Genomic DNA, 15,129 nt, shown 5'->3' on the forward strand with positions numbered 1-15,129 from the left:
CTTGCCTTTCCTTTCTGGCCCTTTCTGAATACTTTTTATAAATGACACTCTAATCATGCTGTTTGCCGCTCCTCTGCCTGTCCTCCAACTTCTTCTGGCTTCTCAGTGCTTGTGGGAGAAAGTCTGTAGCCCATCGGGCAGGCGTTCCCCTGCTGCTCCTCCTTCCCCCGCACCAGTGTGCCTTGGATGTCTCCGCCCTCTCCGCCCACACAGGGCTTGGCTCAGTACACCCCTCCTTCCTGTTGTTGCAGCACCCCTGTGCCCCTGCCCTGCCCGCTCTGTGGGAGTGTTTCCGCTTCCTTCCCAGACAGGTGCTCTCCCCGCAGGTGAGCTTGGGTTTCCTCTTCTCAGCTGTTAGTCACTCAGCATTCTCCCAGCCCCTAGGAAGTCACGGTGCTCACTTTGGACACGCTGTATGGTGACTATCCATTCACCTGTCTGCTTCCCCTTTCACCTGTGCCTGAGCTCCCTGAGGGCAGCAATCATGTCTTAGTCACCTTTTTGTCTGCCAGTTGACAAGACTCAGAGACACTCTGTAAATATTCAAATGAAGACATGAAGCAACTGGATAGGCACATGGATTCGGGACTTGGCTGGGCTGAGATATTCCTCAGGGAAAAGCTGGGAGGAGTCCAGGGGCTTATTTAAAAGTCTGCAGGCTGCAGCCAAACCACCAAGATGATCTTCACTGTGTGTCTGTTAAGACAATTAAGTTTCCAAAATCGGTTGTTCAGACATGGACTAGGGGTGATTTAACACCTGTCTACATGGAAAAGAGCTGCGCATTTTAGTTGGTGGCAAATTTTGAATAAGCCAGTGGCGTGATGTGGATTACAGGAGCCCTGATGTGGTCCTGTTGGCGGCTATGAAGGAACTGTTCTGGGGGGACCCAGCATTGGTGTGAACAGGCACAAGTGCCTAGGGTGTGTGTGGGAGGTGGAAGGGTATCATTGTCAGGGCCACTCACTGGGTTTTTCAGGCCCTTGCTTGCTATTTGCATCAGATCCAAGGATGGTGAACACACAGTAGATAGGCTCCCTTCTCCCTCTCCCCTCTAAGGTGAACGAGCTGCAGTTCATATGCAAAGGGGAAGCCTGTTTGCTCTTCAGCCTGGTGGATCTGGAGAGAGTCAGACACCCGCTGTGTGTCCTCAGGACCAGAGATTCTGCATGGCTATTCCGTTCCCCAAAACTGACCAGCTGGGTCTCAGTTCCCTGCCTGCTGACCCTGGCTGTCCACTGCGAGGCGATGGGAAGGGGGTTCTGGGCCAGCCCTCCAGTGCCACACGAGGCTGTCTCATACCAGGGCAGGGGGCTTCCAGGCTTCATGGACATTATCATTTACCTTTGCAGTTCGCCTGTTCTTGCTCCAGCTGTGAGCTTACCCTGGTGAGGAAGTCCTGGTGGTTGAGTTCTGCTTTGTGGCAGAGGAAGCGTTTTCCCCCTTCAAAAAAAGGGAAATGGTGAGGCTGGGTGAGAGAGTGGGGACGTAACCTCATCGTTCACCATCAGTTAATTTCGTAACTGAAACTTTTGCCCTGAATGGGGGAGATGTTCGGCCTGATTGGAGGGCCCTCGACCTGCAGTATGGCTGCTGGTTTGGCTGCTGTGCCCAGTCCTGGGCTGTAGAGGGACACTGGCGTGTGCAGGCCCCAGTCTGTCCTCGTCTCCTCCCAGCAATGCTGGGTTTTGTTCTTTGTTTTGTTAAGCTTGAGAAAGGTCATTGAACATTGACTGGGTTGTGTTGGGCCGGAGGGCCAGCCATTGTCTCCTGCTTTCCGGTTGAGCCAGGTGAACGTCAAGTGAGCCTGTTTAGGGTGTGAATATAGTCAAGACAGTGAGCCACAGGCAGCTGGGTTCCTCTAGCTACTTTTGTTTTTAAGTCATTTTGTTTTTCAATCATTTTGACAAGAGAATTAAAGGAAATGGAAAAAATACTACCCACAGTCATGTTATGTGAGCCTGTGAAGTCTTTGGCCATTGTATATGTAGTGTTGCCATCGTCTTGCTCATGGTTATGTGTGTGGGCTCCGTGTCCCTCGCCGTCCTGTGTGTGTGGTGTTTCACGGTGCTGCCTGTCAGGGTGCTATTTTAGTGACTACTCTGGCCAGTCTCATGAGCAGCTGGCCTCACTGTGTCTGGCAGGTTGGATTCACCTCGTAGTTCCAGTTCTCTCGATTGTGAGAAACACAGCTAGAAACACCTCTATACACTTCGCTCTTTTGTCTCTTTGTGATGCTTTTCCGGGATGGGAGTTCCTGGCCCAGAAATGGCCATATCTGGGACTCCTGATGGTTTGGTCGTTTCTCTGAAGTGATACCAGGAAGAGATGTCAGCTCTGTGATGTGATGCTAAGGTGCTGTTAAACACCAGTGAGACTACCTGTGTGCTCCAGGTTGGGGTGGGAGGATGGCTAGAGCTGAGGGCTGGGTTCTGCAGGGAAGCAGCCTAGGCTTGAAGCCCACCCTGCTCTTTGGGTCCTTGCAACCCCAAGCTCTGCAACTCTGGGGGTTACTTAATGGCACTGGGCCTCCATTTTTCTCACCCGTAAAAGGAGAAAGCAGTGCTGACCTTACTAGATTTTTATGATGATTAAATAATATTGATTATATTCAATTAATTGAATAATCAATTGCCTGACATACTGTTATGACTGCTATTATTGTAGGAAATACAGGAGGACAGAGATGGGTCCAGCCCTCCCCAGAGCTCACCTTCTACTGGGAAGTCTTCTAATTTTATGGAACCTAGTTAAATTTGATCCTTACCACCCTCCGAAGAAGTGGGCACAGTTGGGCTTTTTGCCTTCATTTTACAGGAAAGCAGCAGAGGCACAGGTAATTGTGGAAGGGGAGGACAGAACAGACAACTAAGGGGTGAACAAGCAGGTATGTGTGGTAGAAAGAACTGTGTGTGTGGCAGCAAGGAACTGGGCTACCAGTTGTTCATGTCCCCAAACTGATGGAAAGAGTGTGGAGTCTGACACGCACAGACCTCAGTTACGTGTCGCTGAGCCTCAGTGCCTGCACCTGTGAGGCAAGCCTAGCCATACCTGATGCACGGGCACTGATGGAAGGCTCCAGCACATCGGGGAGGAGAACCTCCTCTGTAAGCTCTCCTGCCTCCCCTGGGTTGTTCATTCATGCATTTGCCGTTGGTCCAGCTGCTGGGAAACAGTGATGGACAGGCCACTCGGATCTTCCAGACTAGGAGGGAAGGCAGATGACAGACAAAATCTCATGTAGGCAAGTCCAGGTAAAATCCACTGTCTGGGATGGTTATCAGAGGGCCTGCCTCGGAAGAACACCCTTCTGCGAAAAATGGGCGTCACCTTCGACCTGCACCAGAGAAAGTGCTGAAACCCACCAAGCATCTTTGAGCTCCCATGGAGTTTTGTGGTGGGTGCAGAGTTTAGGCTTCTGTGGGGAACCCTCACAGATGGGGTGCCTCTTCCAGCCTGACACCTAGTGTCACTCATCCCTGAGGGAATCAGACAGGTCATTCTTAATTTGAGCCTCATTTTTTTTTTTTTTTTTTAAACAGTGCAAACTGCACTTCTGTTAATACTATTTTTCTCTCAAAGCAAGTTCTTCCTGCTGACATTTCCAGTGTGGGGAAGCACAAATGCTATTAATCATCTTCATTCTTTACATTACCAAGGAGTTCTTTCTCCATCTTGCTCTGAAGGATGAACAAAAGCTTGAGGCGTACGTTTCAGAAGATAAACTGCGGCATGAAGACCCGCTATGTTCACCCAGACAGTATGCACCTTCCGCCATACATGTCCCATTCCGGATAATGCCTTGGTAAAGCATTTCTTGTCCTGAGTGAGTAGGACAGCTCGGCCTGTCCCTGGTCTACAAACACGGCTCATCTCTCGTAGGCAAGCAGGATAAAGGTTCCAGTTTCTCTTCTTGGAGCCCATCCTTTTTCCAAATGGCATGTCTGTTACAATAATGTCCACAGAGCCAGTTCTCAATGGCAGATTGCAGATATCCCACCGGACAGCATCTATGGGCAAGCCCCAGGAGGGTCTGCCTTCTTTAATTTGGTTCTTGGACAATAAAGATGAGATGTTATTTGCAGCTCTATTCACAGCCAACTGATTATTATCACCAGCAATATGATAACAGTTAGACCATTCAGTAGCCCCCTCTATTGGTATTGCCCCCGTTCCACACATCGGATCAACTATTATATCAGTAGGTTGACGAGCACAGAGCTGGAGCATGCCATAGGCAACAGTAGATCTAAGAGTGGTGGGTCCAAAATGTGTGATATTTCTTCGGTGGAGACTCTCTTCTGTCAATGCAATGCCCACAACAATTTCATGATCATGGATATTCAAAAGAACCTCCACATCAAAGTTGGTCATGTCAGCCTTCCACTTAAAGTACTCTTGAACGGCACCCCCAAAATCTCTCTCGGCTTCATTTGAGGAAAAGCAATGCTTCTCTCCTGCCCTGTTGCACGTGACTCTAAACTTCAGCACTTCAGGATTAGTTTCTTCTTTTGAGCTTTCATCAGTCTCATCTTTGCAAGATGCCAAATCGTCACCTACTAATGTTGATACCTCTTCTTTGATGGCTGGATTTTCATAATAGTCTAAGATATGTGAATCTAAGGGATTGCTAGTGAACGCTTTTTTAACATCTCTCTCATCAGTCTTGTCTCCTCGTCCATCATCAGTCTTCTCTTTACCTGAATTCTGATTTATTTTTTTGCGCTTTGTTTTTTTTTTCTTGAAACGGGTGTTAATTTTCCATACTTTTAAAGGGTCTGACCATGGGAGCTTCCCAGCCAATTCTTCAAAATCCTTTAAAACTTCTTCCGTTGTTTCTTTGAACTGGTAATCTTTAAACTCCTGAACAACCACAAATAAGTTATCAACTGATCTCAGACAATGAACCTGAGCCAGACTTTCCACTGAAATGTCAAAATATATCTTGTCCCGGTCTCTGCTGATTTGGCATGATGACCCCAATTTCTCTCTCACTTCATCTGCAGCTGTTTGCTCAAAGCCGGTAGGTACAGTGGCTCCAATAGTGACTTGGAATTGCTCGGACTCACTTCTGGGGCCACTTTCCATCACTTGTATAGACTCCTGGTTCTCATGAAGGTTCACATCAAGGAGCTGGTTGGTGGCTTCTTGAACGTCAGACATGTTGGCAGTGCTTCCAAGCTTCCTGATACAGTCCCGGTCGCCAGCGCAGACCCTTCCGGCTGCGGCACCCGCCAGCCCAACGCGCCCAGGTCACGCCCTTGAGCCTCATTTTTAAAAATTAAATTTGTCATCCACGAAACTTGGCAAAAATATAAGAAAGCACTGTCAGGGGGCCGGCCCCGTGGCTGAGTGGTTAAGTTCACACACTCTGCTTTGGCGGCCCAGGGTTTCGTCAGTTTAAATCCTGGGCACAGACACGGCACCACTCGTCAAGCCACGCTGAAGCAGCGTCCCACATGCCACAACTAGAAGGACCCACAACTAGAAATACACAACTATGTACTGGGGGGCTTTGGGAGAAAAAGGAAAAATAAAATCTTTAAAAAAACAAAAAAATACCACTATCAGGAAAAGATAATGCATTTTATTCTCAGTTACTACATTTAAAAACTGTCAGATGTAGGGCCAGCCCCGGTGGTCTAGTGGTTAAGTTCAGTGTGCTTGGCTTCGGCAGCCCGGGTTCGGTTCCCTGGGCGCAGACCTACACTACTCGTCTGTCAATGGCCGTACTGTCTTGGTGGCTCACATACAAAAAGAAGAGGATTGGCAATAAATGTTAGCTCACAGAGAATCTTCCTCAGCAAAACTAAAAAATCCCTGTCAGATGTAGATGAGTTTCCCTGTTGGTTGGTCTAATACTAATGGGCCCTCCATTTCCCAGCCTGGATCTGGGCCTGGGGCCCTGCGCACCTGTTAATTCTTTTGTGGTTCCCGAAACGCAACTGGCTTTCTACTTTCTTGGGGTTTTTGGTGTGGGGGGCTCAGGGCAAGGGATGGGAGGTGAGAACAGAGGGAACATCTGGTTCCCCAGGAAGATGCAGCAAGAGCCAGGGTTTGAGTCAGGCCCGTTGCCAAGGACAGCAGGACTGGGAACACCTCAGGATGCTAGTAGGCTGTTTCCTATGGTAGGTGTGTGGGGTCCTGCACCAGATGGTGGACCCAGGTTCTGTTGTTTCATCCTCAAACACCCCTGCTGAGGTAGCTCCAGCCCCACTTTGACAGGGGAGGAAACAGCCTCAGAGAGGTCCTGCAGTTTGCCTGCAGTCCCACCACAGGTGAGCAGCGGAGCTGCTGGGATTTACCTGCCGCCTGCCTGTCCAGTGCTGCTGCCCCAGGCTTCCACCGTCCTCTCCTACAGGGAGGGGCCAGGCGGGAGTTTGCAGCCTTGCCTGGCTGCCCAGAGGAACTGGTCCAGGCTGGCTGTGTGTGAAGGAAAGGTGGGGACTGGTCTTTGCTCTGACCTCGGCATGACCTTCCCTGGGTTTTCCTGCTGGCAGGGGGGGTAGTGGGAGGGGCTCTTTCAAGCCTCTGCACTCTCACAGTGCTGGTTGTGCCCTCTGTTTCCCTTCCCCCGTGCCCCTGCTCCCACTCAGTCTTTAAGTTGCAGGACAGGTGGTGCTTCCTTTGGAGAGCTTCCTCACACACCTCATGTGCCACCCAAAGAACTCTTCCCCAACCCCCATGCTGCGGACACCTTCGCTTTCCTCCTCTGGGTCACTGCCCCCTTGACACCTGAAGAGCTATGGATTCTTACTCCAGACATCTGCACCTTTTCACACCTGGCCTGTGTGTGTGTCTGGTCATTGATCTCTGGAATCCAGTCCATGGATCCAGGCAAGAGTCCTCATCCTGGCCTGTGAACGCTAGTTGCCGACCTGTTCTTTTTTCTCCTCAGCACCCAGTGTGGAGTACCTAGCATAAGGGAGCCAGTCAATATTTGTTGACTAATAAAGAAAAATCTGCTGGAGGGCTTATCTGCCATCTCCTTTGAGTACAGCTGTTTTCCCAGTTTGCGCTTGTGGCAAGCGTAGGGCCAGACTAGGTTTGGGGCCAGGTCCCCACACTGCTCTGCCTCATACAGGACGTCAGCAGTCATCTGGGGCAAGGCCGAGTGATGGTCCTGTTGTGCTGTTTCCTGGGCCTTGAGAATGGGGTGTTGATGGTGGGGCCAACCGTGCCTCTGCTGAGGAGTGGGCTTCCGCTGCTGAGGCCACCTTGACAGGCAGTGGACTGAGAGCCTTGATCTGCAGTGGCCTTCGTCAGACTTCAGACATCAGGCCTCAACGCTAGTCTGCCTGAAAGCCACCACACCCTTTCTTTTTGTGCCCTAAGTGCCACCAGCTCTTTTGTCAATGGCGCCTTCATTCTTCCTGAGTCATGGTCAGAACCTCATTCTTCTTGACTCCTCCCTATCCCCCCCGCAGCTTTCAGGCACCCCCTTGTTCTGTCCCACTGCCACTGACCTAGTTCAGCTCTTATCTTTAGTCCTTATCTCCAGCTTCCTTACTGTTCTCCCAGCACTTTGTTTTTGGTTCACAAGCCTTTGGGGAATGCCGGCACCCTCAGGACAGCAGGACTCTCAGCTCACCCCAGCCTCTTGGATGTTAGTCTCCACCCTCCCCTGCCAAACCCTCTGCGCTTGCTTCTTACTGAAGCACCGAATGGGGAGTCCGAAGATCTGTCTCCTCTGCACAGATTCTCTGACACATCTTCTGACGTCTTTGTGAAGCGGAGGTTTTAACACTGCTTGTCTGCGCTTGGGAGCGTAGAGAACAGCAGGTGAGAACGGTGGAGGTGAACACTTCCATGACCTGCACAGAGGCACACAGTCTGGGCCTGCAGCCCTTCCCCTCCTGCCCTGGCCCAAGTCTCCCTGCCCTTCAAGGTCTACTGCCTTGTCCACCCAAGCTGCAGGCTTTTCTCCTTCCTACCTGGTCATTTCATCCTTATAATAGTGCCGTGATGCCAGCATGACAGTCCTTGTTTTCATAGATGGGGAAACCCAGGCCAGACAGGTCAGATAACGTGCCCAGGGTCACACCTCAGGGTGAAATGAAGCCAGGGTTGCCAGTTGTGTTCCAGTCCAGAGCCTGCGAGCTTTACCACTGTGCTGTACCTGCTGAAGACCATGCCAGGCCCGTGGGTACAGATGGGTTAGCTTCTGTCCTCAAGGAACTCACTGCCTGCTCGGCAGACAGTGTGGACACATGGGCCAGGTGGGCTTAGCAGCAAACTGCGTGCCAGGGGCCCTGCAGCCCACCGGAATCACTGCCTGCTCAGGAGAGTCAGACGCTCCCCTCCCCTCTCCTCCCTCTTCCCCAGTCTCTGGGCAGTAGAGAGCTGTGCAGTTTCTGCGCCCAGACATGGTGGCCTTCAGCCGAGGGCTTATCACCTCAACTTCAGGGTGAGTCAGACTCTGGGTGACTGCCCTATCCCCTGAGTGCCCTTGGAGCACAGCTCCCACCAAAGCTGTACCTGACAGGAAGTCCCTGTGCCCCAGCGTGGTGCTGCCCTGGCTCTGAGGATGGGCAGCAGGGTGAAATTGTGAAACCTGCCAGGTTTGCCCTCAGCCTTGTCAGTCCCTTCCTGCTCCCCCTGCCCCCTGGGTATACGTGCCCATCTTTCTGACTTTTCCCCACCTTGGGCCCAAATCAAAACTGGAAAGGCTCACAGTGGGGCCAGTTTCACCTCTTCTTAGGGGGCTAGGGTTTGGGGTTGTTGAACAGAAGGGCTGTTTCCATAGACAATACACCAGGCATACTCAGCTAACGAGCCATGTTTGCTGGGTGTTGGAAAGTGTTTCTGCACCTGTGAGTTCCTCTTGGGTCTCCAGCTGCTTCAGTAATGGTTTGATGGTGGGAGGAACCTAGATCTGAAGTGGAATGTCTCTCTGTCCGCCCTCGCCTGCCTCCTTCAGTCTCTTGGAAGAGAGAGCCCCAGGCAGCAGCTGCTTTTAGGATGAGGGAGGGGCTTGCTCCTTGTCCTCTCAGTGCAAGTGCTCCTGCTTCAGCACAGCTGCCCCTGATGCCAGTTCCTCATTTAATCTTAACCACCCTCCCCGACACATATGCACAAACAGCTGCAGGCTGGGACAGGTCCAGGCTGGGAGTGAAGCATCTCACCTGGCTTTGGGTCTCCTGCCTCTTCCCACAACTCACCTTCCAGGCTGCCAGAGTGTCTGCCCTCATCCTGGGCTCAGCCTGCCCATAGCTCTGGAGGAAGGCCCTGTCAGTCCCTCTACTCCTGACCTCCATCAGTCCCAGCTGGGCCAGCCACGGGGGTCTGCCCTGCAGGTATTGATAGTGTCCTTGCTCTGCTCTCGTGTCTTTGCCAAGCAGTTATCATTCCCAGAAATGTTCTGCATTTAGTCACTTGGTAACCCCCTATGGGACATTCAGAATTTAGTTTAAGGGTTACCTCTTTCCCTGACAACACCTGTCCTTTGCCAGTTCTCCGAACATTTAATGAAGCTTTCCTCACCACTCGTGGCACCGAGTTATACTTTCTAAGTCTGCTCCTTTGAGTAGCCTTGAGGTCCTCGAGGACAGGGTTCTTGTTTCCTTTATCCTTGTGCCCACGACATACCCGGCACACAGATGGAAGGCGGGGGTGTGAGGAAGAAGGACCCTCGCCTTTGCCTAGGTGGAAAGGGCAGCAGGAGGAGATGCGGCAGCCTCCTTCTCGGCCTCTCTCTGCTGCATTTCTGGTGGCCGATGGAGCTTCTGGTGGTCGTCCTACATTCAGGCAACAAATGTGGATTGATACTCCCCATCCAGAGACAAGTGTGCTCAGCTTGTGGGGGCTTCTTCCAGGGGGAGACCGAAAAGCAAACATGTCATTAAAACACCAAGTCTGGATGTGTCCCCAAATTGATAAACTTCTAATCTAGTCTAATGAAGAAAGAGAAAAGATAGAAATTATTAACATCAGTGGATATCACCACAGATCCTGCAGGCATTAAAAGGATAATAAGGGAATATTATAAGCAACTTTATGCCAGTAAATTCAGTAACTTAGGTGAAATGGATATTTCTTGAAAGATACCAATTAATAAGACCAACTCAAGAAGAAATAGAAAATCTGTATAGCCCTATGTCTAAAACCTCACAAAGAAAACTTAAGGCCGAGATGGCTTCACCGAAGTCTTATCACACATTTAAGGAAGAAATAATAGCAATCCTACACAGAGTTTTGTTCCTGGGGAAAGGATTTCAAACATTATGAAACAGATCAGTCAGGCTCAGTTTTGGCCAGGGCTGTTTTTGAGACCCCCTGAAGTCTTGCCTCAAAAGCCCCTTCCTCCTGCAGGCTCTGGGAAAGGTGAGGTCAGGGGCGGGGCCTAGGTGTGGAGACCCTGGCTGGCGTCAGAAATATGGGGTACCTCCAGGAACAGGCAAGCGGGCTGCAGGGAGGACCCCAGTCAAGGCTGTGGCTTTCCTGTCCTCCATCCACCAGTATTCCTAAGAGTTTGACTCTTCTGGAGTTGGTGGAGAGAGTAGTAGTTAAGCTGGCAAAGAGGTGATGAATGTTGTCTGGGGTAGGCCTGAGGAGGCTCCAGGTGGTGCCCCCACACTGAGAGGAACTTGGGGAAGGGCTAATAAGGCCTGGATATGAATAGAAATGACCACAGGCCTGTGTCTTGGCCTAGGATCAGACCCAGAGGAGCAACAGAACCCTTTGCCTGGGAACCTCAGAAGGCTGCCATGAGGAGGTTACCTTTAAGCTGGCCTCTAGGACTGGCCAGAGATTGGGTTTTCTTTGGGGATATCAGAATGGACATTTCAGGATTTAGGACAGAGTCAGGTATCAGAGTATTCTGGACAGGGGCCACTGTGAACGGGCTGCAGAGCTAGTGTCGGGGCCTGGGGAGGCTGCACCTTGAGGAGAATGACTGTTGTCCTGGGGGTGTGGGAGCCCGCGAGTGCTTTGAGCAGAGGGCCAGGGCAGTATGATCTGACTGGTGTCTTTGAAGAGGACGCCAATGATGTGGATGGATGAGGTGGCAAGAAACTTAGGGGAGATCTCAGGTTAGAAAAAGGAGAAAAGGGCAGCAGGCAGCTGCGTTCTCCAGAGTAGAAGGGGTGGCAGACTGGCTGGCTGGCAGGCAAGGGTGGAGGGGAATAGCTGGGGGCTGGGTTGTGCTGGGGACCCAGGAGATGGGGGAGTAATGGAGAACACGGGCTGGGAAGGGGGGAGAAAGGCAGGGAGATCTGGGAAGCGTGTGTTCAGGGAGTGGTTAGGCAGTGAGTGGGATCTGAGGGTCTCGGGGTGGGCGAGGCCTCTCTCGATTCCCTGTGGTTGTCATGCACCTTGGGACCTGCGTGCACTCCCATGAGTGTGCTCCAGGGCTTAGACCTAGACTAGACTTGCGCTGGCCGTGGCCGGTCTGAGCACACATGGCCAGATCTCAACGGTTAGGGAGCTTGGAAGAGGTGACTGGGATCAGAGCTGTTTTTAGAAACTAAGTACTACCCTTGATGCATTATCTCTCATCTCCTGGGCAAGAATGCAGGGTGGGGATCAGGAGGACCGTGATCAGACCTGCAGCTACCACTGACAGGCTCTGTGACCTTGGGCAGATCTTTCCCCTTGCCCTGCCGGCAGTTTGCTGGGGTCCCTGTGGGTTGAATTGAGGACCTGGAAGGCAATGGTCCTGCGAGCCCCTCAGTTCTGAGGGTTCTCTGAGTCTCTTAGGCTGGGGTGGGCCGTGAGGCTGGTCTGCACTTCCCCCACACCGTCCCAGACAGTGAGGGTCCTGCCTTGTGGCCTAGGCCAGGATCGCCTCAAGGCTCTTTCCTCCTCATGAATGCTCACTGTCCTAACTGAATCACTGTTTAGCAGGAAGACCAGAGTGCTCCTTGTCCCCCTGATGTGGCCTGTTTATTTGTTCACCTGCTCCTGCCCCACACGCTTCTTATCGTTCCTGAGCCCCTGCTCTTTGCACAGCATCTCAGGCTGGGGTCATCCTTAACCTCGTGCCATCTGCAGAGCTACTGCTGCACCCCACTCACCAGTCTGCCGGCCATTTTTTTAAATGTCATTTAGATAGCTGGGTGTTTTCTCATTTATTAATGAATAACTTGGCCTTTGCCGAGGCACTTGAGTGTCTCTGGGACTCCAGGAGGGTGGTGGCAGCGGTGGCCACTGAGTTGCCCTTGCTCAAGGGCTGGGAAGAGGCGTGGTGTTTGCAAAGGACTCCTCCCAAAGGCTGTTCCCACAGTCCCCACGCCCTTCTACCAGCTGCTCCAGATTAACAGAGCCCGCATGGAAAGAAGCCTTTATGTGGGGTTGCTCACCAGCCCACTTTGGGGAAAGCTGAGCCTTTTCTGCTCTTCCACCTCTGTCCTTACTCACCAGAAGGAGACATCCACCAGCCCCTTCCCCTGCAGCTGGCATATCTGGCCATCAAGCAGTCCGCTGGCTGGCAATTGGGAAGGAGCTTTTTATTCAAATATCCAGGCTTCTGGCTTGCTTCATTAGCTAGCATTTAGTGAGGGAGGGTGCATGTGTCAGTTAGGCCTCTGTGGAAGGTCACACCCAGGCCCCAGCAGCCCTGGGAGCCATGTGGAGAAGCCTAACTTGTTTCTCAGTAAAGAGTTTATACTCTGCCCTCCCTTCGTCTTTGGTCATCATCAAACAACTGCCTTTCTACCCCCGGGCCTGCTTACCCAGTGAGGTCAGCAGGCGCTTAGGACAGGCCTCTGGTCCTTCCTCCAGCAGCTGTCCTCTGGCTTCTGTTGCCTTAGGACTCCAGCCAGAGCCCTATGTGATCAGCCCCACCTGCCTTCACAGCCTTATCAGTATTCACCTTCACCCTGACTGTTAGTCCAACCACCTGCCTGTTCTTCAGACCACACCCTGCCTGTACTCAAGCTGTGCTCCCCTCCAGGAATGCCCTTCCTACTCCTGTCTCCCCATCCTGCAGCACTCAAATTCTGCTCATCCCTTGGTAGAAAGTCCTCTTCCCACCCCACAGAACCACGTTGATCTCTCTCATGTGGCTCCTATCACTCGTTCTGCCTCATCCTCATGAGACTGAGCTGCCCTGGGTTGAGAGAACGAGGCGGGGATCTTGATTTGTTCACGTCACAAACGCCTTTCTCTGGGCCAGGCCTCCTGCCTAGTTTTGGTGGTCTCCTCCCCCGTATTTGTGAGGCCAAGGTAGGGTGGGGTCTGGTTGTTCCCAGGGTCTCCATCATGAACACCGGCAGGAAGTGACTCATAAAGCGAATGCCATCTCAGGAGGCACTTGTCAGTGGCATAAACAGACTTCTAGGAGAAGTAGTACCAGCAGCTATTTTACTAATAATTTACATGTCAGCTCATTCTTATATCCATCAGCATAGGTTCCCTGTGGCGGGGCTTACAGATGTCTCCTCAGAACAGTGCTCCAGTGAGAGTCAAAGGCAGGTCGCTGCGAGGGATGAAATGCACACTGACACCCTCTGGAGGGCCAACCCTGGTGTGTGGGGAGACCCTGGAAAAAGACTGCCCTGGAGCCTCTCACCCAAGCACTGAGGGCGTGGTCACATGCATTTGAACACACACACTTGCACACACCCTGCGTGTCCGTTTCTCTCACGGCAGGTCTCATCTAAGTGCAGTAGTCACATGGTAAGGAAGAAAGCCCGGGAAGGCATTTTCTGCTGCAGGTGGAAGCAGCATCGAGGTGTCCTTTGTTGTGGCCTTGGTGTGCATGGAGAGCAAGCATGCTATGTCAAAGTTGAGATGAACATGGCTTCGCTAGACTTTCAGAGAGTTAGGGGGGCAGGAGGAAGACCAAAAAAAAAAAAAACAGATTTAGGAGAAATTTTTCTCATAGAAACTTTGAACTTGTTCCCCTTCCCTCCATCCCCCTGAGTATATTGCAAGGGTGAGTCTTGTTACAACCATCCTAGTTTGAGTTATGCTACCCCTAAAGGGAGCTGGTGTTGCTGGAGAGGCCTCTGGCCTGAAGGGAAGTCGGGGGTCCTGAGCTTTTGTCCTGCCCAGGTTGCTGGTGACTGCTCTTCCCAAATCTCTCCCAGCTCAGCAGGTGGCTCCATCCAGACCCATGAAGGTGACTGCTGGCCTGCCAGCATGGGCTTTCCGTGGCACCAACCAGCTTTGTTTCTCATGGCCTAAAACCTTCCAGCTCCTCCTACTAGTGTTCTCTGAGGGCCACCACGGGCCTGGGCCTGGGCTGACATCATGGATTTTTAAATTCTGCAAGGGGAGTTGAGGGGTATGGAGCAAGGCTACAGCGTTGTGCCCATTGGTTGCAGCAGGCATGTGCCCCACTTGGAGGCTGGAAGACCAGGCTGGTCCTTGCGAGGGCATCTGGCTCCAGAGATGTCCTGTTCTTCATTGGCTGCTTAAGCAGTATGGACTGAAAGTAGGAGTGTTCAGCTGAGCGGGTGGTTTTCTCCCTTCCTTTTCAGGACAAGGAAGACGGGGAGCCAAAGACCAAGCAGCTCAGAGAAGGGGAGGAGGAAGGCGAGAAACACAGGTAATGCCCCATGTGTAGCTCTCTGCCCTGCGCTCTGCTCCAGCACCTCTTGGTTTCCGCATCCTCCCAACTCTGTCTTTAGTCTACCCTGTCCCTTCCTCTCCACCCCATGCTGCCTGTTCAGACCTGAAAATCTCACTCTTCTCCACAGTCAGAGCCTTCTTTGCACCCTTTCCCCCACTGGGCATCTGGCTCTTACTTAGCCACCAGCATTTTCTTCCTGACCCTCACTTTATGTCTCATCACTCTGATCCTCAAACGCCTTGCATGGCTTGGCTTTATAGCACCTGCAAAGTCAGGTCCAAATTCTGCCTGGTGTGTGAATCTCTGCCTGGGCCATCTGGCCTTGTCCAGCCTCCTCTGGTTTCGCTTAAGCACCCCTGGGCACTCAGCATTTCCTGACAGTGTCATCTGTTTATGCTGTCCTCTCGGCCTGGAATTCCTTTTCATCTCCTGTCCACCTTTGACATCTGAGTCTTCCTGTAGAGTTCAGCTCAGAGGTCTCTGCTTCTTTCTCTTTGTCTCCTCCCCTGCCCCCCTCAGTAATCCGTGGAGAGTGTTTATCTTATTTTTCTAAATCTCATCATCTAGTTTAGTCAGCTTAAATCACCTAAACATTAGCACTCTTCCCCATGCTC

General features: G+C 51.9%; 1 protein-coding gene and 1 pseudogene across 2 annotated transcripts in view; one reads left to right on the top strand and one right to left on the bottom strand.

Annotated features, from left to right (window-relative positions):
- CCDC12 (coiled-coil domain containing 12) overlaps positions 1–15,129 on the top strand; it is a 62,005-nt gene that overhangs the window by 22,405 nt on the left and 24,471 nt on the right. For both annotated transcript variants that reach the window (XM_005600744.4, XM_005600746.4), the window contains one exon: positions 14,424–14,491. In XM_005600744.4, coding sequence (XP_005600801.2) covers positions 14,424–14,491 — 68 coding nt within the window. The remainder of the gene's footprint in view (positions 1–14,423; positions 14,492–15,129) is intronic.
- On the bottom strand, positions 1,285–5,553 carry LOC102148264 (tRNA (guanine(6)-N2)-methyltransferase THUMP3 pseudogene; annotated as a pseudogene).

Source organism: Equus caballus, chromosome 16 (genome assembly GCF_041296265.1).
Source record: "Equus caballus isolate H_3958 breed thoroughbred chromosome 16, TB-T2T, whole genome shotgun sequence".
Lineage (NCBI taxonomy): Eukaryota > Metazoa > Chordata > Mammalia > Perissodactyla > Equidae > Equus > Equus caballus.